Source organism: Triplophysa dalaica, chromosome 19, assembly GCF_015846415.1.
Source record: "Triplophysa dalaica isolate WHDGS20190420 chromosome 19, ASM1584641v1, whole genome shotgun sequence".
NCBI classification, from domain to species: Eukaryota; Metazoa; Chordata; class Actinopteri; order Cypriniformes; family Nemacheilidae; genus Triplophysa; species Triplophysa dalaica.
This window is the reverse complement of record NC_079560.1, coordinates 12,688,830-12,715,696: the sequence shown is the minus strand read 5'-3', so window position 1 is coordinate 12,715,696 and position 26,867 is coordinate 12,688,830. Positions and strand designations below refer to the sequence as shown.

Genomic DNA, 26,867 nt, shown 5'->3' with positions numbered 1-26,867 from the left:
TATGATCAATCTGTCAGAAAGCACACAAAAAAATTCAATTTCTCAACAAATGGAATTAAACATTTTATTAGAAACAGAACAGTTCACACAATCTATCAGGCTATGGGGAGAATATATAGTGCAGAAGAACCGTCCTCACAGGAAACCAAACTTGTATTCAGTCATGATGTGAGGCTCACCCATCATCTCACACTGGACAGGATCTGAAAAAAAAAGATAAAAATTGTGTGCAATTACATTAAGCAGTAGAAAGAATCTTAATGACAGGCTTTAGAATCAATCGCAATTATTAATATCATACTTATCTACACCAAACTCTACTTCTAAGCTTCTTCCAAGATAATATGTGTTTTATTAAAGTTGTTTTCTCATACCGTTGAGGATGTCTTCAAAGCCAATAGAGTCATCACTACCTCGGAGTGTATCCAGGGCCAGATTTGAGCTGGGCAGGAAAGGCAATCGCTGAATCTAACAGAGATAAGAACACTGTAAAGTGAGTTTTTGGTTCTAAATTAAGAAATATAACACTTATAGGATGCAGTTAGCTAATTCATGCACAAGCCAGTGTCGTAAACAATACCTGTCTGGCTGCTCTGTACTCCATCTGTAATTTGAGTGGTGCATGGAGTCCCTGAATGTTCCTTAGTGTGTTGAAATTCATCTTGTCCTGGTTAAGCTGAAACTGGCATCACACAATACAAGATGATTATAAATCTTCACAAGACAAGGTATGAACTGACAAACACTGGTGGATCACATGCTGAATAAAGTCTATTTTATTGTTCAGACTATAATGATGTACAAAGATGACAATGAAATGCTGCAGTCTACTTACATTTTTCTCAGAAAGCTCCAAAGGATGACTTGGAAGCAGCTCATTCTTTACACTAGAGAACCTAAGATCAAGACGACAAACAAGCCATTTAAGCATACTTGAACCAGTAACCAAGGGTTATAAGTTAATAAACTCTGAGCTTACCCTCTACGTAGCGTGTCTTGTACCCCATACGGACCTGCCTGTGGACACAGACCTGTCACAGGAACACTGTCCTTCAGCTGAGCGCGCAGTCCACGAGTATTCTGAAAAACATACACAACGTTTAAAGATTAGGATGTAAATGTAATATTTAATTGGTTGAGTAGACCTTGAATGACCATTATAATGGTAACGTTATTTTAAAGTCACCACCCTGCATTAATATTTATTGCATTCACAGCCAAAATCTAAACAAAGTGAAAGTACAGACGGCCATGACGCATCATTATTCAACTAACATGCTAACAGCGTTGTAACAAAATAATTACTGCAATTAAAAAGAGATTTATCGAGGCAAATAAGAACGGGTCGACACATAGAGCTACACGTTGTGAACATTTAACTGTCCTGTATATAAAATAAACAAGCCAAGATGGGATGTGCTACGCTACGTTAGCTAACGTTAGCTAAACACCGGTGCACCACAAATTATAGTCTTCCTAAAAGTAAAACATGTACTTTAATAAAGAAAGACAGACATCTAACACAGTCCACAACTACACATAAAGTGCAAAAGGAAAATAAACGCTATATTAGAGCTCTACGTTACCATCTTTAAGCGAGCTCGTCTTTACAATCAGCATAAAATTCCTTCCGGTCAATCTCCGGAAATACCGTCATCACGTGATGATTCAATGCGTTTTCGATAATGAGGTTTTGGTCGGTTTGAAAACCACATTTATTATTATTATGTTATTATTATTATTGTGTTTAATATTTTCAATAACGGAAAGTATCCCAAAAACAAAAATAAAATGACATTAACGACATAATTCAGCTCCTACAGTATGTTCGTCTACGCAGCTGCTCCACTGTTTTCTCGAATGGGGGTATAGCTCAGTGGTAGAGCATTTGACTGCAGATCAAGAGGTCCCCGGTTCAAATCCGAGTGCCCCCTCAAACGTTTTTTGTTTTTATTTCTTAACACAAATGATATCATTCATTTAATATCGAAGTTACTCAATATAAAAAAATACACAAAGTTAGCATCCTTGAAGAGTTTGTGCTTGTGTAGTTTTATTGTGCTTGTGCATTGATGAATATGTACTGTATTAAGTGGAAAGTCCTCGAGGGGAAATTTGTTACATTTTCACATCTGTAGAAGAGCACTGGTATAAGTATCCTTACAGTGATGGATTCAGGCAATGTACATGGATTACCTAAATGGATATCATGAAAAAAATCCTTCATTCTCGGTTGATATGGTAAACAAAAAAAAATTGCAAACCAGGAGACTTTCAAGTTTCTGATGTTTATTCTTGGGTACATAAAGGGAAAATTGATGCTGGCCAAACAGAACTGGTCAGCTGTACATTTCCTTTTTGTGATTTCCTTCTTTGTGCAGATCACCGTCCCTCACACATGATCTTTAAAATAAATCCTTGTGCTAACTTACATTGCTGTCACTTAGTGTGTTTGAATTAGACTATAAATAATTTGCCGAATACTTTTAAGAACGAGAACAATTCCTCATGATACAGGTTATATCATTTTGATACTCCGCATTTCTGCATTTTGTATCAGATTAAATGTAAAATAACCAAATGGGGCTTAAATTCTTGTGTACGTTTTAGGTTTATTGTTTTTTTAGGTTTATAGGTTTATTAATTTATCATTGCATGAAATAAAATAAAAGTTACAAAAACAATTTCTATAAAATAGACTAAAATTTGGAATGTACAATGTCAAAAGGATGTTAAACATGACATTGAAGATGATTCAAAAACTGTTAATTTCCAAAACTGTGAATTCGACTGGCATAGATGATATCAGACTCAGAACTATTGCTCAGGAAAATCTCCTCTCATCAGTATTGCCATAGCCCTGTGGATGGGTGTCAATGCATCTGTGTTCTTGCCCTGCTTGTTCTGGAGATATATACTGTACGTCTCAAAACAAGGTATGTTTCATTTTCTTCAATTGATTTTTTTCTGTTATTTCAGGAAATCAATAATCCCACTTTTAACAAGATATTGACAGGTCCTAGTTTCGATGAATCTCGTATTTTTAATTTGTCAACATTTGACAGTGACCGTGTTTTAGAGCAGCATGAACCACAGATGCAGGATATGAGTGATTCTGGAACATCTTCTGATTATACGGCCATAAAATGCAAGAAAACAATGTTCCATAAATAACCACAAAAAAGAATAGGCTACTTTAAATCTTATTACTAGAAACTAAGAAAAATTAATAGAAAATATATTTACATTTTTAAGATTAAAATAATAAATTATTATTATAAAGAATAATTTTGTATTCTTGATCATAAAACTATTTAAAAAATAAAAATACTGTAAATAGTTTGTTTTGTTGTATTTGGTGATGTTTTAAAGACTTTTCTTTCATGTGCCACAGAGCGTGGAAAACATTATGAAACGCTTACAAGAAATGCAACAAATGAGGGTAAGAACATACATGATCTTTGATAAGAACCACAACTGAGTGCCCTACAGAGACATGAGATTTAAACACATTTTTACGTCTGCATGCTCACTTATAAGATCTAGTTGATATTTGGCATGTGAATTCTTATATAATTATGACAAACTATATATCGGTGGAATGGTCTAAGTTCTAGAATACATATTTCATCTCTGTTTTATAAAAGAAAAAAAATAATATGAGTAATCTATTTATAAATGGCAAGAGTGCGCTCCTAAAAATGTATGTCCTGCTACAGGACATTGTTCCGCCAGCGGAATGCTTACATTTACTGCAATATTTGATGGACCTCATACACTTTCATTGTCTCTTCCTGTAAAGTTTTTTGTTTTAAAAGAAGAATCTCAATGTCTGATGTGGTGTTCAATGTCAGATCAAAAGCAAAGGTTCCCCCTCTACTGGATTATTGTGGTACTGCAGCTATAACACTCAGAAGAAACATAATTTGGTCTGTCAAGCTCAAACTTCATAAAAAGGTGGTACTTTGACCTTTTGACATTTTTAGGCCAAAACATATAAAAAAATTATGTTTTTCTAAATAAAATCTAACCATAATATTTTGATAGTTTGTTATAGCAGTAAATATAAGCTAAAATAACCGTTTTTTATAATTATAATAATAATCAGAAATAATCTTCCTTGTGTCGTTTTTCAAATAAGACCAACCATAGGTTTTTACTCCAAAGCATTCATGAGTTACAACCATTTAAGTTCCAACAGCGCATTTTCATGTGTAGGCTAAAAAAGGGTGGTGCCAGGAAACAAGAATAAGACCCAAATGAATGACAACAGAGCGAGAGATTCAAGCAGTAGTTTAATGTCCCAACACGCACCACTCAATGGTGGATTCAGGTTGGCATGTCAGTCTGAATATTAACAACAACCATTAATATTATTAACAACACAAACACAAATAATAATACAAAACCATGACATCCTAGTTTTGTGGTGAAATACTGCAAATATAGAGAAAGGTATTTCTTTACAGAGATTATAAATAGGAAAAACAAAAGAACACAAGGTGCTACGTGACCATTAACCACGACTATCTGTTTCTCTCTTCACAAAGCTTCTCGCTATGATCTTACATGCTGAAGAGCTGCCCGTTTCTAAGCATTCCCTATCGTTTTAGCATTAAGGAGACCTGAGTTCATTTGTGATATGATGCATGTTTTTTTATTAAGGGAAGGAGCGGTTGCATATATTAGATATAGCATCACATGACTTCCTTCGGTGGAATACGCATGGTAAGTGCCCGCTGGCATCTCAGATCAACATGCGATGAGATCAGGTGCTGTCAAATACATTCAGCTGAACGCAAGTTAAACGGGGTTACGGTTCTGCAGACTCTTTATCACCATCAGATCTGTAACATGTTTAGAAGCGAATCACATGTTTTCATTGTGAACTCTTATCGTTTGAAATATTAAAGTACATACTTGGCTAGGTTTTAAAGCTCTAAATCCCTCTACTTGTGTTCTCGAGTGCCCAAGCAAAGCTTTGTTTTTCAAAATCATGTTCAAAATCATGCAACGGTGGCACTAAATTGAGAAATCCACAAACCAGAAGGATTACTGTATAACAAGCAATGTCTGTCTCTACTCGAATATCTTTCGTCTGCATTTCTAAACACACGATAGGATCACAATGTGAGCGACACAAGCAGGTTGATTTTCCACAAATGCAAAAGCAAGACTTTTAACGGATAGGACTGTGTTATTTGAGGTCTCTTTGTTGTGTGTGAACATTGCTCTCTTTTCTAAAATCGTAAAGTATAAACCTACAGTTTATGTGCAACATTGGATTAGAACAGCAAACGTCACAAATGGTTTACTGTTATTGACACTTCTAGCTAAATGTATTTGCATTTCACCTTTTTGCACATAATTGTGACCTGAATTGTGAACCAAAAATCCCTATCCCTAGTTTTGTACATCGATACTAGTTCTAAAATAAATGATACATGGTAATTTTACTGCAACAGACTTTTTATTGCACAACATGCTCCTCGGGATTTTTTTTTTACGTTGTGATGTGTTTTTTCGGATTCAACAGTTGTATCATTTTCTAGAGCGAGGAGTTTTTCATCCATACTTATGAGATATGCTCAATTGTTCCTCTCAAAATGGATCAAATTATCACGTCAACAGTAGAACGCAAAGGTCCTCTGTAAATGTTTGGAATGCGAGAGCACAGCACCTCAATGTTCTCATTTCAAAGCTGTTCTGCTCAACAACATTCAGAAAATAACAAATCTCTAAAACGCTGTTATTAAGGCCAATTTAGGTAGGTCGCCTATCTTTGTCCTAAACTCAAATTTTAAAATAATGCTTGAGAGTTGTTTTTATCCTTTTCAAAACCCATCTGAGCCCGCCCACCTCCCCGGCCTTTTTATCGCTAGGGTGCGGGTACTGCAGAATGTTTATTGCGGAATGTCTCAAAAAACGCCAGCATGCCCTTCTTCACGTTGGGAGAGGCCATTTTGGACGATGTGTGTCCTTGGTGCAGGGGCGTGAAGCTCGAGCCGTCCATGGAGTTGGCTCGTTTGACTTTGGAACCTGCACGCCACATCTTAGACCTCACCGGAGGTGTCTGTGCAACCAAACACTTCTGGTATTGGACCTGAAGGGGGAGCCAGAGAAGCAAAAGTGACTTACAAAAGAATTGGTTTCAGCCAAAGACCTGCCCATAGATTTGATCAATTTAACAATGAATTGTACATCAATACTGAGTGGTATTTTATCAGATGCAGAGCACATTACAAAGGCTGAAAAAGAGAAATGAAAGAGGTGCAATGAATGCCAAATGGAGCATGAACTGTTTTCAAGATGGTCATGGGCAAATTGTATCATTTCCTCACCATACATGCAGCCTGAAGTGTTTCTGAGATGATCCCAGCGTCAGGCTCACACCAGAACACATGGCACTCAAAGCGCTGGGTTCCAGCATCCACTATGACCGCAAAAGTGCGCGTGTCATGACCCACGCCCAGGAAAGTCAAGTAACGTACCTGGCATTCCCAAAATGGGTCATCCCCATCCTGATCCAAAACAAGAGGTAAATAAATGAGTGAAACAAACAGAAATCATGCCTAAGTTCTCAATAGCATTTTGGTACTATTACTGCATGTATACTACTAGTATATTTTGCAGTATGGAGATTGAAAAAACATATTTATAAAAAAAAATACTATAAGATCATGTGACAATTGTATGTTATTGTATGTTTAGTCAGTATGCAGTAGGATAGTATTCAATTTCAATAGTAGGCTAAAGTCCTATTTTTGGTTGGTGTTAACTCTCACCTCTCCCCTCCATAAAGACATGACAGTATCAGACACATGAATGACGATTGGCTCCCACTCATCTCTGTCTCTGGAGTGCATGATACTCTCAATAGCTCTGTTCAACACTTCCATTCCTTTGGGCATGAACACAATAAACATATTAAACACATAGCCATACAATCAAGTCTGAATGACACGCTACGAATGAGACAAGAATATCTTAAAGATATCTTATATTATGCTCATCTGATATTTTATACAATTTAATGCCAGGATTTGTGATGCCAGGAGTAGATCCATTTGTTAAGAATGGAGTGTACCGTACCATGCAACAAATCTTGAAATTACAGCATATATCATTTACGCGGTGTAAAAAGTTTTTATTGGATGATCTTGATCTCTCTTTATTTATTTTTCAAGATTTGTTTTTGCCTTTAATTGTACAGCTAAGTGATTGAGAGGACAGGAAGCGAAGTGGGAGAGAGAGAGAGGGGGTGTGTTCGGGAAAGGACCACGAAGCGCGAATCGAACCCGGGTCGGCTGATGCGCAACCGCGTCACCACATATCAGAGCAAGTACTCGGTCTTACCCATTGCTCTGGAGACAGGCAGATTTCCAACATACTCCACTTCAAATTTATGTACCCTCTGTCGCAGTGCTTCTAGAAAGTCCACTGTAAAACACACACAGTATAAAAACCTTATTAAATTATACAAACATCCAGTCATTTGCCTTACGAGAAGGTACTTTCACAGATGTCATACCTTGGTGGGGAAAGTCCTCCGGGGAGATGCTCTCCATGGTGAGAGAACGGGTCATAGACGGCTGCAGCGCTGATTTCTCTGCCATAATCTGTGGGGACATATGGATCAGTATATAGTACAGGGTCATTTTACAGTAGAACCTTTCCACAAGGTCAACTTGAGAAGAACTTTTGTCAAATCTGGTATTTAGATCTCATGTGATCAGATCTCAGTACCAGGTGTCAACAGGTTTGTGATAGTAGAATAGATCAAATCGAATGTTTGGTGAGAAAATTCAGAATGGACTTCTGCTGCAGGGATGCAGACTCACCTTGGAGCACATCTCATGCAGGGCGGATGCGATGGTCTTGGCTGGAGCATTGCAGCGAAACACATGACACTTAAGCATGCAGGTGTCTTTATCAGTGGCCACAAAGGCAAAGTCCCTACAGAACACCAGGAGACGGAAGTTAATACATATCACACTACTGCAAAGTGATTTTCACACTTCTAAAAGGTTGTATGTGTAGATGTGTGCGGAAGCACAGATACTTTCTGACACATTGCTTTTATCGTATAGACCTGGTTACAGATAAATGATAATGATGATGCTTTAAAAGGGCAAAGGAACAAAAATATACATAACTGCATGTAATCAAATGTGTTTCCTGTAAAGACATCATATTTTATATGGTTTATATCCTTATATACGTGCTGATGAAAGAAGATCGATATAATAATTGGATGTGCATTCATGGCATCACAATGATTCGATTGCATTTGACTTTGCCATCAGCATGCTGGAAGGCCACAGCAGTGAGCGGCCCATCTAAGAATAGGACTGTAAAAGGCTAAAAAATAGGACAGGAACATCTGATAGCAGTGAATGACATTGGCCAGCTGTGCATTTACAGACTGTTGTTTAAACCACTTCCAAAATCTTAACATGGAGTGCGTTAACCTGCACAGTCTTACTCCGATTATGCTTAATAAGCTGATAACAAGTAGGTCATGTAAACGGGTAAAACGGTTTTATTTTATCAGGGAAAGCTCATAAACAGCGAGCAAAACCCACTCGGCAGAGGTAGTTTTTTGCCTATCACTCCGATTTTGCGCTGCATGTAAACGCCTTTATCGGGTTTCTCTCAGTTTGGTGTATGTGCGAATGTCTGACAGCACAAAAGTAAAAGTCCTAAACGGAAGTAGTAAAAAACGCATAAAAGTCCGCTCTCGAATCATGCAGTTGATGTAGAAACGTCAAAATGAAGAACAATTTTTGCATATGCAGGTACTGCGAACATGAGAATAGATATAAAAATACAGCTTCTGTCTTTTTTCCCACTGCATTTTTAACTTCTAAATAGATTTTCGACGGTGACGTCACAGAACGCGAGAAACCCGGCAAGTCTAAAACTTCCATGTAAACGCGCTTTTTTACTATTCGTCTAAACATGTTTCTTTTTATGCAGATTTTTTATAGATAGCCGTTTATTTTGTGTATCTAAAAGCACTACAATCGGTGTCAATTAACCTCAATCTGTGTCTCTCAGCTGACTATAAATGTAAAAGTATTCAGTGTCGTCTTTGTTCTATAAATACACAACATGCTCGTAGAAAACAGTCAGCATTTCTTAGCACAGACACTAGTCTAGACAATATGCTGTTGCAGCTGTTTCCTTGCTTAACACGATGCAGCAGTGGGACAACCTGCTCATGCTGTCTTCAACAAAGAAACGTTTAATATATGAATTTTATATCTGAGATATACAGAGCAGCAGTACTTCAAATAGTGTGCAGCTCGTGAATACACAGCACGGATGCTTGTGAGATCTAGCCACTTATTTACTGTAAATTGTTTAGAGAGTGTGCAAGTCAAAAGGAATAACAAATGAGTTGTCTGGTTATAGCAGATATAGCAGTTTAAAATGTTTCAAGTATTCAAGACAAGAAACTAAACACAACATTAAATTGAGCATAAACAAAATGATTATTTATTGCTTAAATCCTTATTAATGGCAAAATAAAGACTTACATTATACTAGCATGAGTCGCCATGTTGTAAAATGTAATACCCCCTTCGTTTGTAGGGGTAAGGGGTAGAAATGGGATTCGGCTTAATAATAGGCAAAAGATTTAATACAAAGATAAAAATCGGAAGGACAGCAGCAATATATTCTCATAATTTACATTCCAAGTACATAAAGTCCGTTTTTTGTTAAAAAAAAAACAAATAACTTTATATGAAAATGCCAACAGAAGCACTACATTCAAATATGACGCACATTGATAGCTAAAGTCTAAAAAACTAAATAAAGTCTAATTTGGTTTCATTGATTTAATGATTGGTGCATCTCAGTAGAGTAATTTGCATAAAAGGACTGCAGATATAACACATGCTGTTTGTTTCAAACATGCCTACTGAGCAGCTGGGGATCATTTTGACACCCAAACAATAACCAGAAATGTTTGACAGGTCTAATTGACAAAGAAGGAAAAATGTGCAGTTATTACCTGTCTCTGTTTTCACGAGTGGTGGGTTTAAAAGAAAAAAGAAACAAAGGTTAATAATTGATTAAAAAATAACAGCAAAGAAGCTGGGAATGTTTTAGCATGCCAAGGAACTAAACAACAACACAGAATTAACAACAAAAGCAATACATTTCATGCAAAAAATATTTTGATCATAGCTTGCATTAGATCATCAACTGCGGCTCTCTGTTTTCCAAGAAATGTCCAACTTAACTCAAAACAGCCGCTCTAAGCTTAACCGTATCGTGTTAATGATGATAAAAGAAAACTCTGAAACATCCCTGAATAAAGAAATGTGACTGTAATAAGGAGCAGTGTTGGCCATTTGTCATTAAATAGGCTCATTCAAAAATTGAGCCTTTGATATAAATCAGATTTCATCTGTATAATTAAAATAGATAATTTTAACCATAAAATTTGACCCTCGTGTCATTAAAAACCTGTATATGAGTCTCTCTTCTGTGGAACTCAAAAGACGATAATTTAAGAAATGTCTCAGTGGTTTTGCATCCATATAATGCAAGTCAAAGTTATTTGGAAAATATCTACTTTTGTTTTCTGCAGAAAAAAATAATACAGGTTTGGACTAACATGAGGGTAAATAAATGATGACAGAATTGTCATTTGTGTGTGAAGTATCCCTTTAAGATACAGAATAAAAGTGAGAGGCTATGGTACCTTCCGTTGTTGCAGCCGACCCCCCAAACACGGATGTTTATTATGGGCTGGCAGTGGATGAGACTGCAGTCCACAGGGTCCATTAGACTGAGTGTGTCCTTCTTCAGCACCATCATCATATCTTGCCCCTGCACACACAGACACACACACATTCTTTATGTAGTTGCTCAAAGCCATTAAAATACAGAGTTAAGACACTCACATAGACCTCCATAATATGAATGGAATGCGGAAGTAACTCACAAAAATCTATTCAAATAGGTCGACAGCACGGATTTGTTTGGAACTATTAACCACGTGATCACACTGTGGCGAGTGTCGTAACTCTGTATTTCAACGGCTCTGTGGTTGCTGACCCATCACCATGGTGATTTAATATCCTCATGTGTCATAAAATATCTCGTAAACCTTATTATACGTTGGAGCCCAAAATATACCCAACATTCCCTGATCAATCTCATCATAAGTGTGCTGTTAAGGGGCCAACACACTATTAGCAGGCTAGCGCAGCTATTATGCCTGTCTGAATTTGTTTAACGGATGTCTAAGGACATTGCAAGACGGGCACCAGTAAAGCCCACACTGTTCTCACCTCTCCCCAGGCGCCAACTGCGTCCCGGCCCTCTGCTTTACTGTGAGAGAGCTGCTGGATGCAATTGTTCACAGCTAGACTGCTCTTGCCAGGGGTTAGTTCCTCCTCAGGGATCTCCACCCAGCCCAGAGAACGCACAGCAAAACACTGCAAGAGACATTAAGACACCTGTTTACATTAAAATATGCATAATACTGTATATGGTACAACGAGAAAAAAGGCTCCATGGGGTAAATGGAGCCTTTTATTTTCTTGTAAACCACTACAAGGGACAAAAAAAATGCTTCTAGGACTTTCCAAAACATGCACTAGTCCCTCTGCCTTTGGACATTTAGCTGATCTTTGACACGATCGCGGGCAGCAGCGCAATTTAGTGATAACTTTATCTAATATTTGATGTTTTTCAAAATGTTTTCAATTTAAGCAGTACATGAGAATCACTCAAATTACTTGTTAATGATTTTGGGTTTTGTTAAAGTTAATTAAAGCATCAATTTTTCAATAACAGAAGAATATGTAATAGTATGGTATTTGGGGTAAAAAGCACCTGTTGGGGCTAAAATTAACATAATAAACAGCTGGCTGACGTTTCCATTTTTTGACATAATGCGGTTAGATGCATATGGTAAATATCAAATTTAAATTGGGTGTCCACCTTAAAGATAATCCCAATGTTTATAATGAAACCATTAGGCCTATATTATAAATAATATTTTTATATTTTAATATAATAAAATATAAATGATTGTTACTACTGTAAATCCATATTAAATTATTATGGATCTCCAATGCTTTCAAATCTTTACTTTACTTTGTTTCAGTTTTTTATATATTGTGATATTTAAATATTTTAATGACAGTATATTTACTGAACAAAAATGTATTATTTTCTTTATCGAATAATTTTTTTTTTACAAACTTTGCCTAAGTGATTGTGAGTGTTTTGAACAAGTATTTACTTAAACATTATTATTGTTTTAACCATATTATTTTACACTCGCTACACACACTTCCTCAACCACTGGTAAAATCCTTATGAGGTCACAATAGTGATAGCAGTCATCTTCCCATTATAAGCCTGAGGTGTGCTGTGGCTGACCACTGATAAATCCTAATGTTTTCTACAGAGCGTTTAGCCGTCATCCCATCTGAGATCATTTTACACCGACTCAATAAAGCTGTGTCTCTCTTTTGCTTTTAGAGGTCATAGCCAACCAGCCTCAGCTTCTATATATTCACTAAAACATACACACACACTGCATACTGTAGGTATACATTCCCAGATCGATGTGCCTGTCCAACTGCAGCTTATTACAGCTAACAATTTATACAAGACATGCATTTGTTACTCCGGAACGTGTTCTATGCATGATATTTGTGGGACACTGTGACTAATAGCACAGATTGTGGTAATTAATAGTAAAAGATGATGAACAGTATTGGGTAAGTACACAGCAGGTTAGTAGCCTACCTTGGAGTCGGGATCCATGTTAGCACAGAAAGACTCTTCTTGCCAGGATGGCCTTTGGAAGAGCAAAAAATAAAACTCACAGTGATTTCCAATCAATGAAATTCAGCAAATATTAAAGAATTTATAAACAAAATAAAGATATATTAGCAAACTCTTGATACACTAAACATTTAATTCATTGTCTGTTATGTTATAAAGCTTATAAGTCATATGGCATATTTACTATACTATATAATATAGTTTTGTCAATTATTACTGTGAACAGCTTTCTATGTGACTATTTGCTAAATCTTTTAGTCCATTTCTATTCTGCTTGAATGCACAAACCCAGTTCTTAAAGGTTTACTGAGGAGACAAATGTAATGTGACAGAGCCTGTCACCCATGTTACACTCTTTCACCTATAATGGTGCCTCATTGTGCTCACAAAATAAGTGAGAGTAATTGCATTTCTCTATAGCTGTCAACACTCCACAAAACACCACAGAAGCATCCAATCTCTGACCAATGTCAGGAAAAGGTCAGTCAATAGCACACCTGACATTTTTATTAGGTTATATGGTACAAAAATGTTGTATTTAGAATAGCTATCTATTGAACTTTGAATAGAACTGTTACTGCATGATTGACCCTAAATCTTGTTCAAATTGTGACATGCAACAAGTGTGGCATCAGAAGATTTTTTTGTTGTTGTTGTTGAAAGCTACCCCCCTATGGCAACTCTGTGACCTGCTTAGATGTTGTTTTTCATATATTTATGAGTGCTGTCAAATCGATTAATCATGATTAATGGATTCCAAAATGTGTTTACATAAAGTGCATCTGTGTGGCATGTTTATTCATATGCCATCTATACCACTCCATAATCTACATAACTCATAGTGAATTCCCATTGTTTTCTTCTGCTCATGACCTGATATCATAATGTTTGGAGCCTAGCCAGAGACAAAATGGCTTTCTTTTGGATCTGTCCTCAACGGACCACACCTGACTGGCTGCTGAAGATGGGATTATTTTGTGCCAAAGACGACATGTGTTCACAGGATAACCTGGTGGGTTGTGTTGCCTTCAAGCATATAAATATGTTTGTTCATTGGGGATAAACAAATGGGAAAAACAAAAATAAAATGTTTTCATCTGCAGATAACCGGAAGAATTTGGCTTGTGATGAAATGTCATTTGCAAGAAGAGTTTGAGGTGTGATGCGTTACTCCAACCAACATAAAGATTTGTAATGAATTGTTGTGTGCATGGGCGCAGAAGCAATTTATGAAACCGTTCAATTGCACAAAAAATATACAATATTTGTATACACATGATTCTATATTATTGAGGCTCATTGAACATATTATACGAGTTTATGAGCAGAACAAATTTAACACACCTGCTCCCCATTTACACCTGAGACCTTGTAACACTAAAGAATCACATGACACCGGGGAGGGAAAATAGCTAGTTGGGCCCAATTTGGACATTTTCACTTAGGGGACAGCAATTGTACACTGATATACAAGCTGTACTCTCACTACTTTACATAAAGTGTCATTTCTTCACTGTTGTCACATGAAAATATATAATAAAATAATTACAAAAAGGTGATGGGTGTACTCACTTCTTTGAGAAACTGTATGATATCATTCTGGAATTTTGACCAATGACATCATTATGTGGTCAGATATTGTAGTGTTATAACTTTTGTCCCGGCAATCGATTTCTCTACAGCTGTGCCAGTATCATGTCTCTTGTATCGCTCTCACACATTAAAATAATTTGAACTCAAATCAATACTTTTTGTCCATATGATGATTTAATGTGAAAGTAACAATGCATGGAAGAAACAGAATACTGTACAGTAAGACCCTGATGATCCTGTCATTTCACATGAACACATGTGATGCATACTATAAACGCTATAATTGTTAACCCAAAACTAGAACAAAAGGTGTTGGCATGCTGCAACTAAATATGCAACAAATTTGGTTGCTGAATGTATATCTGTATATCTATCCTCAGCTGTACAGCAGACACACAGATATAATTTCCTTACCTTTCACTTAGAGACGCCAGGGGGTTTTCAGACCGCCTGCCTCTCGATTCCAGTCGGCCCTCTGCAGAGCTCTGATAAAATCAAGAGTAGAGATTTGACGTCTGTCACAAACACAAGAAGACCACATTGAATCCAGACATCGAACAAAACGTCTCACCTTGAACTGGCTAGCTGTGAGGCTGTTAATGGTGTTTTGTTCCTCCTCTGCGCTGTAGGAGGGATGTTGCCACTGCGTGGTGCCCGTGGGCACGTGCCAATAATAGGTGCCGGTGCTGTCCCGTATAGTGCGCCATCCCGGAGGCAAATCTGAGTCTTGCTCCAGAGTCTGATCATTCCAGATGTTATCTTTAAAGAGGATGAAGAAAAAACTGCATAAGCTCTGTTGACAATATCACTAACATTCAAATAGAATTTGATGATTCTTGCGTGTATGTGTTGCCTTTTGATTTAATACTGGATTCATTTGTAACTGGATTAATATGTAACTAATAGGAACTCCCCTCATTTCTCATGCATATACATGAGATGCTGACTTCAGGGTAGTGAACACTAATCCTATCTTGCCATACATAAATTCCCCTGCGACACAGATCCAACAGACAACCATCACGCTCATGCACACACACACACACACACATGTTGGGTTTTTTTATGGGGACCATACACGCAATGGTTTTTATCATATTCCCTAACCCACCCCCTGAACCAAACATCACAAAACGTTCTGCTCTTTGAGATTAAAAAAAAGTGAATTCTGTATGATTTATAAGCTTGTTTCCTCATGGGGACCAAAACATTTTGTCTCCATTCTGTAGGGTTTACACAACACACACACACACACAATTCTGCTTTTCTGCTGTGGTTGGCCCTTTCGTTGGCTTCCTGTTTCGAAGTATTTTTACTAGGGTGGTCAAATGATTAATCGCAAATAATCGCAACCAGAATAAAAGTGTGTTAACATAATTTGTGTCTGTGTAATGTGCATATTTATTATGTATTTATTAACACACACATATTCATATTTAAGAGAACTATAAAATATAAAAATGAATAAACGTTCATATTTTATTTCAATTATTGCTAAATAGAAATACATCTATGTGTATGTTTTTATGTTTATAAATACAAATTAAGAAGCGCATACAGTATGTTGTGTATTAATAGACATATATTACGTAAACACAAACTTTTTTGCTGTATGCGATTAATCACAATTAATAGTTTGACAGCCCAAATTTTTACGCAGGCATACATTAACATTTATTTTGAAATCGATTAATCACGATTTGTCGATTTAACAGCACTAATATATACACACATACTCAAACTGTTTATATATATATATATACCTATACAATACAAATTTGATGTATATACATAAAACATATGTAGTAATATGCAGTCGAGAAACACGAAAATTATGAGATTCAATATCTAAAATTATAGAATGCACAATCCATTTGGGGCATGTTGGCTGGTCATTTTAATCCTCACACTTGGTCAAACCAAAACAGCCACACAAGCATGCACACACATGTAGAGTCTTGAGGCATATACTGTATACTCTGAGGTTGGGTCACTGGACTCAGATCTGCTCATCACAGACAGCAGATGAAGGCCTCATCTTGCCATGTGTCATTCAGCCAAAAATGAGGTCAAACACAGTTCCGTGGTATTAAAAAGGGCTGGACTATCCTTCATATGCATTATTGTTTCCATTCTCGCCCTTTCTGTCGGTCTTACACTTGTAAATGAAATACTCACATCAACACGTGGGTGGTTGCCATGATGTGAAACAATGAAGAGGTGCAGTGGATAAATGAACAATGCTCTCAGGTCTAAGAGAATATAAATACAACAAAGACACAATGTAGTGAAATTAAATTTATACAAGAAAAACTTTATTTGTAAAGTTATTTATAATTTATTTTGTATAATAATTGTTATTATACAATAAGTTCGAGTCCATGCTGTTATTAGAGCAAATGGGGGACACACGTACTACTACAATAGTCATAAATATATGCTTTTTGAGCTAGAATAATGCAAATGGCAAAAGCATAAAGAACAAAATGGTTTTAGATTTCTTGAACTATACTATGCAGTTGGCCTGTCAAAATTCATTTGAAGTAATGATGACAAAAAGGATAATGTTAATATGTTCAGCACAGTTGTAAAACATCACCGCAAGAATTAAGGTTACATAGCCCATGTTACATTATGCATTTAGCAGATGCTTTAACCCAAAGTGATTCACACATTAAAGGCATTATTAGTTTTTGTGTCCTCTGGAATTAAACCTTAATGTTGTTAGTGTAATGGCCTACCAATCCCCGAGATACACTGAAAGGGTTTATAAACTAAATTTTTGACTTATTTTTATTTTATAATGGCTATACCTGAAACCAAACAGAAAGGTTAGTTGAAATAAAAACCATTGGGTTTTCTTAACATTTTCTTAAATGTCAAGCACTTTAGAGTCATTCCGTATATTCTATACTACCCTGTACAATCTCCCAATGTTATTATCCCTCATTTTCTGTACAATAGTCTTTTATTTTATATATACATATTTTAGAATCTTTTACACTGTAAATCTTATTATATTTGTATTGTCATTGTGTTAAATGTCTGTACTAGAAGCTTCCAACACCAAAGAAAATTCCTTGTTTGTACAAGAACACTTGGCAATAAAGCTCTTCTGATTCTGATTTCAGGTTTATGCCCTGAGACTCAACAGCATACATTAAAGAGCAGCTGTGTGTCCTGAATTATAGTTGCCTGAATTAATCTCTAGTTTAGGAACCCTTAACATCAATGCATCTGTCTCACAAATAACACAATGTGGGAGACCCGGTGGGACATTTGGAGAGAAAGCAACGCTATCTGTAAACCTGTGTGTGCGTTAGACATCCTCAAAACTGGGTCAGTTGTGACACGATATTGTCGGGCACGGGTGCAGAAGTTGCCTTTGAATCTCACTGACACACAGCCATAGAGAAGAGAGAGAGAGGCAGAGCGGGAGAACATGTTTCATACTATAATAATACAAACAAAAAGAATTTAGACTGCAGCCTCCATCCAAACTGCAGCATCCTTCACAACTTTAAAAAACAGCTAAAAACCTGCCTGTTCTGCATTTATTTCACAAACCAACAACTGTCTGTCTTGTGTACAAAAAAAAAGATTCTTGATGTACATTCTCTCCTTTGCTAACTCAAGCTTTAATCCTCTATTACACTTTAATAAAATGTAAACATTTTTTATATTAATAAGCCATGACAGCCGAAAACATGGTCGTTTTCACAGCCAACAGGTTAATAAACTATATTACTTGGCAAAAGAGTTAACAGCTTATCACAAATCCATCATTTTTATCACCTCATGATGGAGTCCAAAACAATTTTATTTACAGTACATCACCTCAGAATATTACGTGTTTAAGTGTCTACGTGAGGGTTGTCATCCCCCGAGATGATCTATCACGGCAAGATCGAACTCCTCTGTTTTTCTAATGCCACCCCTCTTTCCTCCCCTCTTGCAGGCCATAAAAAGCGGAAGGTGTTGCCATTACATTTTTTGTGTTTTGGACTGGCTGAAAAGAAAGCACAGACAAAAGAAAGGCTGCAGGAAAATAAAGTCTAATTTTGGTCACCTACAGGATCCTCCTGATGTTATTTCTGTGCTTGGACCTGACTACCACAAGCATTTTTAAATAAACAGTAAAAAATTGATAAATCTCTGGTTTCAAGAAAAACTGCTTCACTTTCTGAAATTATGAGATCACAGCTCAAGAAACATAGGTGGGGCTACAATTCACATCCAGCACTCACGCCCAAGTCCAAGGCTAGATGTCATGATAACAACAATTGAGTGCCTCATGCGTGTGGGGGGATTGATGGGAGGATGTTTGTGAATTATTGATGTTCTCCTGAGAAGGCCTGCAATGCCTGACGAGTCCCTATAGAAACTGCAATATGGAGAGAAAGAATGTGTTTGTGTCCACATTCATTGTTTAACTGATAGCAGAAAAAGCATTGTCTACCATAGGTTGCATTCTAATTGAAATAGACGCCTATGCGGGGCACTTTGACTCACTGTGAGTCTCTTCAACAAGCCACATGATTTGGCATTCCAATCCTTTGTGCTGAGTATGCAAGCACTCATGCAATTCATTCTCGAAAATGACAAACAAAGTAACTGGGTTTTAATCAGTAAACGCTTTTCAACACCCAGTCATTCCCTAAGAGAGACTACAAGAAGAGGAAGAGAACGTTTCATTGAATTGATCGAAGACTCTCTTTTTCTCGCAGTGCACTTGGCTGCCCTGAAACCCATTACAGGCAGTGTCATCTAAACAGCAATTTAGATGTGTCTGCATTGGTCTTCGAACAAAAAAGCTCTCATATGGCAAGAAGAGACCACTCCTATAAAGTAAAGTGTGAGCTGAAGAATTCCCTGACTCATGTTTAAGACAAAGATTACAGCAGTACAACTAACCTAACTCTTGGTCTGTATAAATAATGTTGCCCCCAAGTAAACTATAATCTATACTTTCCCACTATGGTAGTCAACGATGTCCAAAAAATGTCAATTGCTATTTTTTCCCAAAATCTTGTGCAAGTGTATACAGGTTTGAACAACTTGAGGGGGGGGGGGTAAATGACAGAAATTTCATTTTTGGGTTGAGTATCCCTTTAAGAATATTTCCTGGATGTGTAGATTCAGTATACATAATCCGCGAGACACAGTGACACAGACAAGCTGCATCATACAAAATCAAAGTCTAGAATAAGAAGAGAAAAAAACTAAAGATGCATCATGCAAAAAAGGTGACGCTTCACAAAAGAAAAGAGAACAAAAAAATCTGTAGCTCATCTATCCTTTAGTTTTATTTATTAATTTAGTGCACAGCCACCTTATTTATTTTGCCCTTTTACTGTATATTTACATTTGACAAAACAGTTTTTCCAAATGTTCATGCTTTTTGTAAATTTCGCAAGACTACTTATAAAGGAAACAGGTCAAATGTAAAACAGAAGGATAAGCAGCTATTGATCACAGTTGAAACAGTTTGTGCTGCACTTATCCAACCAATGTTATAAATATCGCTGCTTTCCTTCTAAAAGTGTTTGTCAGTATTTAATAATTTAGGTTTTTTAATTTACTGAAAAACAGTGAATTTGGAAATCCAAGGTTTTGGAAGGACAGTGACGATATGTAAAGTACTTGGTATGAAATGGAGGGCCAGGCACATGAAGCGGAACAGGTTTAGGACCGTGAAGCAGAGGCGGACCTGGGCCGTAGAGCAGAGTCCTTCCTGCCTCGACTAAGATGGACACTACTCAGTTCCCTGCCTCGTCCAAGATGTCCACCACTGGACTTCCGCAGGCAGGGCTGGAACATGGTTGAGGTAGAGAACTCTGAGGGGGCCATATTGGCGCAGCCAGGAAGCTCACCAGGTTCAGAAATGACCTAAGGAGCACAGCCCAGACACACAGCAAGGCAGCAGCTACCACCGGCAGAGCAGACTCTAAGGGCAGAACCTCAGGAAAGGACACCTTGGGGACCACCGGACCTAGGAAGACCAGCTAACTGTACTGACGCCACTGGAGTGTCTTTCAAACTAGAGACCAGATATTTGAACCTGGAACCAGCCATCATGCGAGCGGATTTTGGACTGGCGACCATCTTGCTACTGGGCTATGGACTGGCGGCCGTCTTGTAAGCAGGCTTTGGACTGACGGCAATCTTGCAAGTGGGCTCAGGACTGGTGGCCATCTTGCAAGCTTAACCTGTTTGGTGACAGGGTTTGATTGTTTGAGTCTTTGTCCGTAGGCCGAGTACATGAACAAAGAGATGTGGTCTTAGGAAGAAGCCCTCCCCTCTTGCCTCGCTTTCGTCGCCGTCTCTGGAGTGCTCTTCCCGGGTCAGCTACCTCGCTCTCGCTCGATGCTTCGGGGCCTTCCTGAGGGTGGTGGCGATGACTGTGGGGAGACTAGTGTGTTGTTTCACCTGGGGTATAAAACCGCTGAATTCATGATGGTTGGCTGAATTAGCAATGTCTGATGTACGCTAGCATTGCACAGCATTTGTGCACAGCAGATAAAACAGAAGAAAAAAAGAACGAAAAAACAGCATTCGAGAGTGGAGCGAGCAAAGATCTAAAAGTCTAGGCTTTAAACTCTCTCAGGACAAAAGAGAGAAAAACTGAAAAAAATAATACAATACACTACACTATTGTCACACTGCAGGGCGGATCAGAGAATTCACCACAGGGATTTACTAGAATGCCAGAAGGATAATACAAGTCACAATCAAACATAAATGTAAATGACAAAATAATCCAAATGTATAGGTAATATTCTATAAACAGACAACTCCGGTAGTAATCCAAAAATTCAGGTGATAAATCACAAATGAAATAACTCAGGTAAGAATCCAAATGCCCAGGTATTATTCCATAAACGAACAACTCAGGTGGTAATCCAAAAGTCCTGTTAAAGTTCCTCAGTTAGATAGATTTGTGTAAATAATCCAATAACTCACACGGACAGCATGCGATATACGCCAAGCAGACTGAACACTAACATGGGTTAAATGGGAGAGTTATATGGAGTCCAAAAACAAGGCGCAGGTTAGAGTGTAGTCAGAAGGTTGGGGAAAGTGACCGGGAAGGACGGTGAACAAGCACTGATTCAGGAGGTGTGGCCAGCGGACATGCTGGGTTAGTTACAACTATATGAAGAAAAATTGTGTTAAATCAATGGCCATATAATCCCAATGGCGTTATGCCCGTGTGAGGTCAAACTGGGAGGATTAAGATTTGAAGTCAGCATTGAACCAAAACATCCATCTAGGACTAAAGCCTTACTCCTTCAATAAATCAAGAGGCAAGCCACACCATTTCTACTCTAAAAACCCGTCAGAACACATCCTTTCAAGAAGACAGGCAAAATTTCACTCACTAAATGTCCAACAAATTTGATTAATCAAGTAAATTGGACTCAAATGCAAATGATTCCTGTACATCAACGGAAGATCCTGACAGATCACCCATCAGCATACACATGGCACGATTAAGCAAACACAAATGTGCCTGTGCGTGGAAAATATCTAAATCCTTGAGAATACCTTTAATGTCAATGGCTTTGAAGAGGCTATCATTCACTCACACAATCATTCATATGCATTCTCTCGAACACGTTTCATCTCTATGTGGTAAACAGATGTTATTTGTAGAGCGATGACTTTGTGAGGATGCGGTAAGGACACAATCTGTGTTCCAAACGCAGTTTTCAAGTGACTTTGAAGAAAATCACTATCTAGAGGCTTGGTTTACATTTTGCCGGCTCAGGTTACTTTCTCATTTTTTTGCACATGCATCAAAATAAAAAAAAATTGTCTGAATGTAGTTTGGCAGATTATGGTAACTTTGTCAGTAAATATTTTTTTTGATTCTAACAATTCCAGCTACTAAATGTGTAGCATTTGACCCTACGTGGTTAATATTGGTTAATAAAGATTAAGCATTTTTGGTTGGACCTTTCTGTGTAAAAGCAACAAGTATAAAATAATGTCACTGCAACTATATCAATGTAACATAATTTATAATGGGGAGGAGTTTATCTGGTCTATCTGAAGCTTAATCTTGTGCGGGCAAATTCTGTTCCTGTACTTCCATAATCTAATCCTCCAACAGATGCATAATCCCAGCAAAACTGTGTAGTTGGCAATGACCGGGAATGAATGAATGCCTGACCCTCTGAGAGAAAAGACAACACTGTCAACAGGCAAACCACTCAACTTTTTTGTTTCTTTGAGTTTCAACAATATCAAGAGCATGTGATTGTATGTCTTAAATAATTAATTTAATTAATACAATTAATAATTTTTAACAGGAGCTCTGATGGCTGGTTATGGCACAGCCCTTGTAAAGTCCCCTAATGAGTGAGCATCGGAACATATGAACAACAGGCAATGATTCATTCAAGCCCGAAACTCCTCTATGCTTACAACCCACGCTATGGCAACCCTGAGAAGAGACGCAGTCAGCAGAGAAAGAGTAGAAAAAAGTGCAGGTTCCGTGTATTCCTGTACCTACCGTCATAGTTGACGATGATTATGGCGAGCATGTAATCCTTGCCCAGCATGGTGTCTTCCGGAAAGCCCCCTAAGGTTTACTCTGATACATTCCAGTTCGTAATGTCCCAACACCACCAACAAACTCTGCAGCAAACACTCAAACACTGGGTGACCACCAGACTCGGACAGGCAGGGATACAACTAGCATGCCAAGACTATTAAAATCACGCTCCTCTTTTACTCTTTCGATTCTTCTTTAATGCAGCACCAGGTTATTTCACTGCTGTGTAGGTGATGCCATTCAAATTAACCTCTTCCTTCTTTCTTCACTGTCTGTGAGATCGCACTCTCCTCTTTTCTCTTCACGTCTGGCCGAGTCTGATGCTGTTCATCCGATGGCTTCGCTCTCCCTCTCTCTCGTTACTCTGTGTCTCTCACTCGGTGTATTCTGTAATTCAGTAATGCCTGCAGCTTCACCCCCCCCCCACCATCAGCTCATGGTGGTGCCTTAAGGATGGCTGAATATCTACCTGATGAAAGCAAACACTATGCCACCTTCTCCACGTAGAACAATGGCGGTATGAGGGCTGTTAACATAGAATGAACAAATATTACATGATACACATTCAATGTAGAAGATAATGGGATTTTCCAGTATAAGAATTATCAATGACGTGTGTTTCTAAGAATTACTTCCTCCGATAGGCTAAACACAATAAGGTAGAGCATAACCATCTGTCGGTGAAGCATATTTTCGTTTGGCATGCTGATAACGTCATTCAGTATGCATTCTTGGTTTTATTCCTATAAAATAACATGGGTCAGAATACATAAAGATAAAAAATATTAAAAATATATTACAATAGCTTCATTAGACAGGGGATCGTTTAAGTATATCATTAGATGCTTCATCACTTAAGAGTATCGAGCCATATTTAATAATGACTTACAATATTGTATATAAATATATGCATTTGTTATGACTGACATAGCTACACGGGACATTATTTTAAATACATTTCTGTTGTAAACACAAAGATTCGCGTGTTTAAAGCTCTGCGGTTTGCGTTTAAAGCTCTGTGGTTTGCGTTGTTTTGGTCCACCTTAATTCCACCCGTCATGACTCCATGCCCGTCATCGTCCAGCCTCCGTTTGCATCATCCCTAAGGTTGCCGTGGCAACAACTTCTCTTGTTGCGAGCGTCTGTCTCTTCTGCAGTCACAAACAGAGATATTTCGATAATTCGTATTACAGCCGGGCGTAGCTGCAGATTATATAGTTACCAATCCGAGTGTCATTAATGTCACACACCTCGTGTAATTAGCCTATAGGAACACGTTATATCGTTAATCAAATAAACAACATAATAAAAAATATACATAAAGTGCATAATCGATCAGGTAAAATACTTGTGCACATCTATATTAATAAAATAGTATTGAAATTATATTATAAGTAGCATCGATTGTTTCAAATGACTTACATACGACGATAACAAATATAGGTAGTAAAACTAGATGCCGCATTGAAGCGCGAGGCACGTAGAAGTGTCAACCATCTTGGAACGGTCCAGTGACGTCGCCCACTGTTCCAAAATGGCGGACTACCTACGTATAGCGCATAGCCCATAGAAATAGATACTAATGCGTCATCTAGTTTTTATATCTGTGTGTAATATAATACATTTCATACCTTAAACAGAACATTTATTATCAAAACATTCCCTCAGTACTTGTTCCATACATTATAGAAAGGAGCCATAACGTGTCTTGCGGTGTATCGCACACTGAATGACGTTTTGGTGTACGGAATTCTGGGATAAGTAGTCCGTTTGCTGCAGGACTCGCTTGAATTTCTTCATGGATAGGCGTAAGAAATGTATGAAATGCGCCCCAGGCAGGTGGACGTGCCCCCATCTTGGAACGGTCCACTGACGTCATTCACATTTTGTAAAATGCCCCAATTCTGCGCAGCCATGGGTGTGAAAACCACAGGGATCAGAATCCCCAAAAATGGGATAACTTTTCGTTGTTGTCGTGTGTTAAGTGTAGCAGATATAATGTTTGAGTTTACAAAACACGAAATATGTTTCCATAATCATGTTCAGTCAGCTTGTTCTTGGGTCTTAACGGACCGGCTCTCGGCTCTCTCCGTTGCAATATGGCGGACGACCTAGCAGCAGTGACAGCGGCAGGCATCTAGCTGTTTATGGTCACAGTAATGTGAGGTCCGACCAAAGTAATCAAATATAGAGCGGGCTGTGGACCACTCATGCGTTTCAGGCCGCACAATCGATCCCAAAAGCTTTGATCTCATTCAAGCGGTCATGGCGGATAAGGTTGGTTTCCTGCAAACTCATATATATGTTTCATTACATTTTTTCTGTTATACTCCATTTAACTTTGCTTTCGGTTAATGAAAAGTTTTTTTATCACTAAATGTCGATGAAAAAAGTTGTGTCAAAATGGCTGTTCCGTACAGTCGTTGGGATGGTGTTATTGTTACAAGTGTTGTATTGTAATCTAGTTTCTCTTCAACGCGTATCTATTATGACAAAGCTATAAAAAGTACTACAATGTTTTCATCATATCACTGCTATATGAATCATATTAAAAGTTACATTTCTGGGGACACATCCGAGATGACTCAGAATTCCATATCCCAGAATTAAAACAAGGTGTTTTCTGTGTATGCTACTTCAACAGGATCCATTCAAGCAATTTAAAGATCTGTCCATGCTTAAAGACCAGCTGGAAGACATTCAGCGTAGGGTGGAGAATGATGTTCAGGTTGGTGTCCCACAGGCTGACACATTCTCAAATCAGCAATATATTGAGTCAAAAAACAACAACCTTGTCTCTCTTCCTCATTTAGGGTGGAAGTGTCCTCAGTTCTCCCTTCCTCAAGGGTTTTTTGGCAGGGTACGTGGTGGCAAAGCTGCGGTCCTCTGCAGTTTTGGGAGTTCTTGTAGGGACCTGCACGGGCATCTACGCTGCTCAGAGCTATCAAGTGCCAAACATCGAGCAGACCATGAAAGACTACTTCAGTTCGTTCAAGAAGGGGCGATAAAGGGAAACTTTAAAACCATCTCAGAGAAACAGTGCCTGGTCCAGGAACTTGAACACACTCTTCATCTTGTTTTCAGATTGTTTTTATTGCCTTCTAGTGTTTCACAATGTTGCAACTCATCAGAACACACCAAATTATTAGGAATGCTTAGCTATATTAAAGATATATTGGCAGCTCTTTATCTTAGCACCCTTTAGTTTATTTTCTGTTTAAAACCTGAATGCAAAGCATATTTAGTTACAATTTTTTTTTTGAAGAATATGAAGATGGTGGTAAAAATGGCCAATACTTTCATCTTTATTAGTCTTGTTGATGTTATCATGTTTCATATCATGCCTGTGGGGTTTATGTTATTATGTGCCGTTACATACTTTTTTGCCAAGAACCGTCTGGAGTTTATTTCATGTAGACAATTTGGTACAACATACACATTGTATATAACGTGGATTTGTAAAATTCTGTTACATGTCAAATTTAAGAGGTTGGTTCTTGAAAAGTTATACTAAATTTTGCACTTTAGCTCTTCCACTTCTGTTTTCAGGAAACAGAAAGCCACTGTTGGGAAGTGAAATTTCAGTCCTATTTTACATGGCATTTTAGATGGAGTATTATAATGTATGAGAAAAATAAAAAACAGACTTCAATTACTAACGTTTCATGGTTAAGACTGTTGGGAACATTTTTTCTATTGGCATGTGTTATTGTAAAACTATGATAATATTTTTTGAAATATTACTACGTTGCATGCTGAAGTTTAAGACGTTTTGAAAGTGTACTATTTTACCAAATAAAAACTTAAAATTTGACTTTTGATAAACTTGAATCACTCTTTGCATTTAGTATATATAAAAATATGGTAAAATGCTAATTCATATAGTTTGTAAAAT

At 37.6% G+C, this 26,867-nt stretch overlaps 3 protein-coding genes and 1 non-coding gene across 8 annotated transcripts; 2 read left to right on the top strand and 2 right to left on the bottom strand.

Annotated features, from left to right (window-relative positions):
• Nucleotides 1-50: 50 nt before the first annotated feature.
• pomp (proteasome maturation protein) lies at nt 51-1,736 on the bottom strand. Its single transcript, XM_056731480.1, has 6 exons — nt 1,587-1,736; nt 980-1,080; nt 836-896; nt 581-682; nt 375-468; nt 51-203 (listed from the first exon to the last, which is right to left on the bottom strand). Exons 1-6 carry the CDS (start codon nt 1,587-1,589, stop codon nt 136-138), a joined length of 429 nt encoding a protein of 142 aa, XP_056587458.1. The 5' UTR covers nt 1,590-1,736; the 3' UTR covers nt 51-135.
• A 126-nt stretch (nt 1,737-1,862) lies between these two features.
• trnac-gca (transfer RNA cysteine (anticodon GCA)) lies at nt 1,863-1,934 on the top strand. Its single transcript has one exon. It is a non-coding gene; the product is annotated as a tRNA-Cys (tRNA).
• A 2,342-nt stretch (nt 1,935-4,276) lies between these two features.
• apbb3 (amyloid beta (A4) precursor protein-binding, family B, member 3) lies at nt 4,277-24,854 on the bottom strand. 4 transcript variants are annotated; one of them, XM_056730800.1, is made up of 14 exons: nt 24,395-24,487; nt 24,015-24,123; nt 22,931-23,498; nt 14,984-15,171; nt 14,827-14,897; nt 12,781-12,832; nt 11,310-11,456; nt 10,718-10,845; nt 7,842-7,956; nt 7,532-7,619; nt 7,357-7,440; nt 6,786-6,901; nt 6,342-6,521; nt 4,277-6,103 (listed from the first exon to the last, which is right to left on the bottom strand). In XM_056730800.1, the coding sequence occupies exons 3-14, from the start codon at nt 22,977-22,979 to the stop codon at nt 5,879-5,881; spliced, it is 1,443 nt and encodes a 480-aa protein (XP_056586778.1). In that variant the 5' UTR covers nt 22,980-23,498; nt 24,015-24,123; nt 24,395-24,487; the 3' UTR covers nt 4,277-5,878. The 4 variants fall into 4 exon arrangements, with proteins under 4 accessions (XP_056586778.1, XP_056586776.1, XP_056586777.1 ...); XM_056730798.1 differs by lacking the exon at nt 24,395-24,487 and adding an exon at nt 24,223-24,372; XM_056730799.1 differs by lacking the exon at nt 24,395-24,487 and adding an exon at nt 24,604-24,854 and having other exon boundaries at nt 22,931-24,123.
• Nucleotides 24,855-25,092: 238 nt separating this feature from the next.
• On the top strand, nt 25,093-26,786 carry LOC130407679 (SLC35A4 upstream open reading frame protein). 2 transcript variants are annotated; one of them, XM_056730804.1, is made up of 3 exons: nt 25,093-25,249; nt 25,617-25,700; nt 25,786-26,786. In XM_056730804.1, the coding sequence occupies exons 1-3, from the start codon at nt 25,238-25,240 to the stop codon at nt 25,978-25,980; spliced, it is 291 nt and encodes a 96-aa protein (XP_056586782.1). In that variant the 5' UTR covers nt 25,093-25,237; the 3' UTR covers nt 25,981-26,786. The 2 variants fall into 2 exon arrangements, with proteins under 2 accessions (XP_056586782.1, XP_056586781.1); XM_056730803.1 differs by lacking the exon at nt 25,093-25,249 and having other exon boundaries at nt 25,602-25,700.
• Nucleotides 26,787-26,867: the final 81 nt, after the last annotated feature.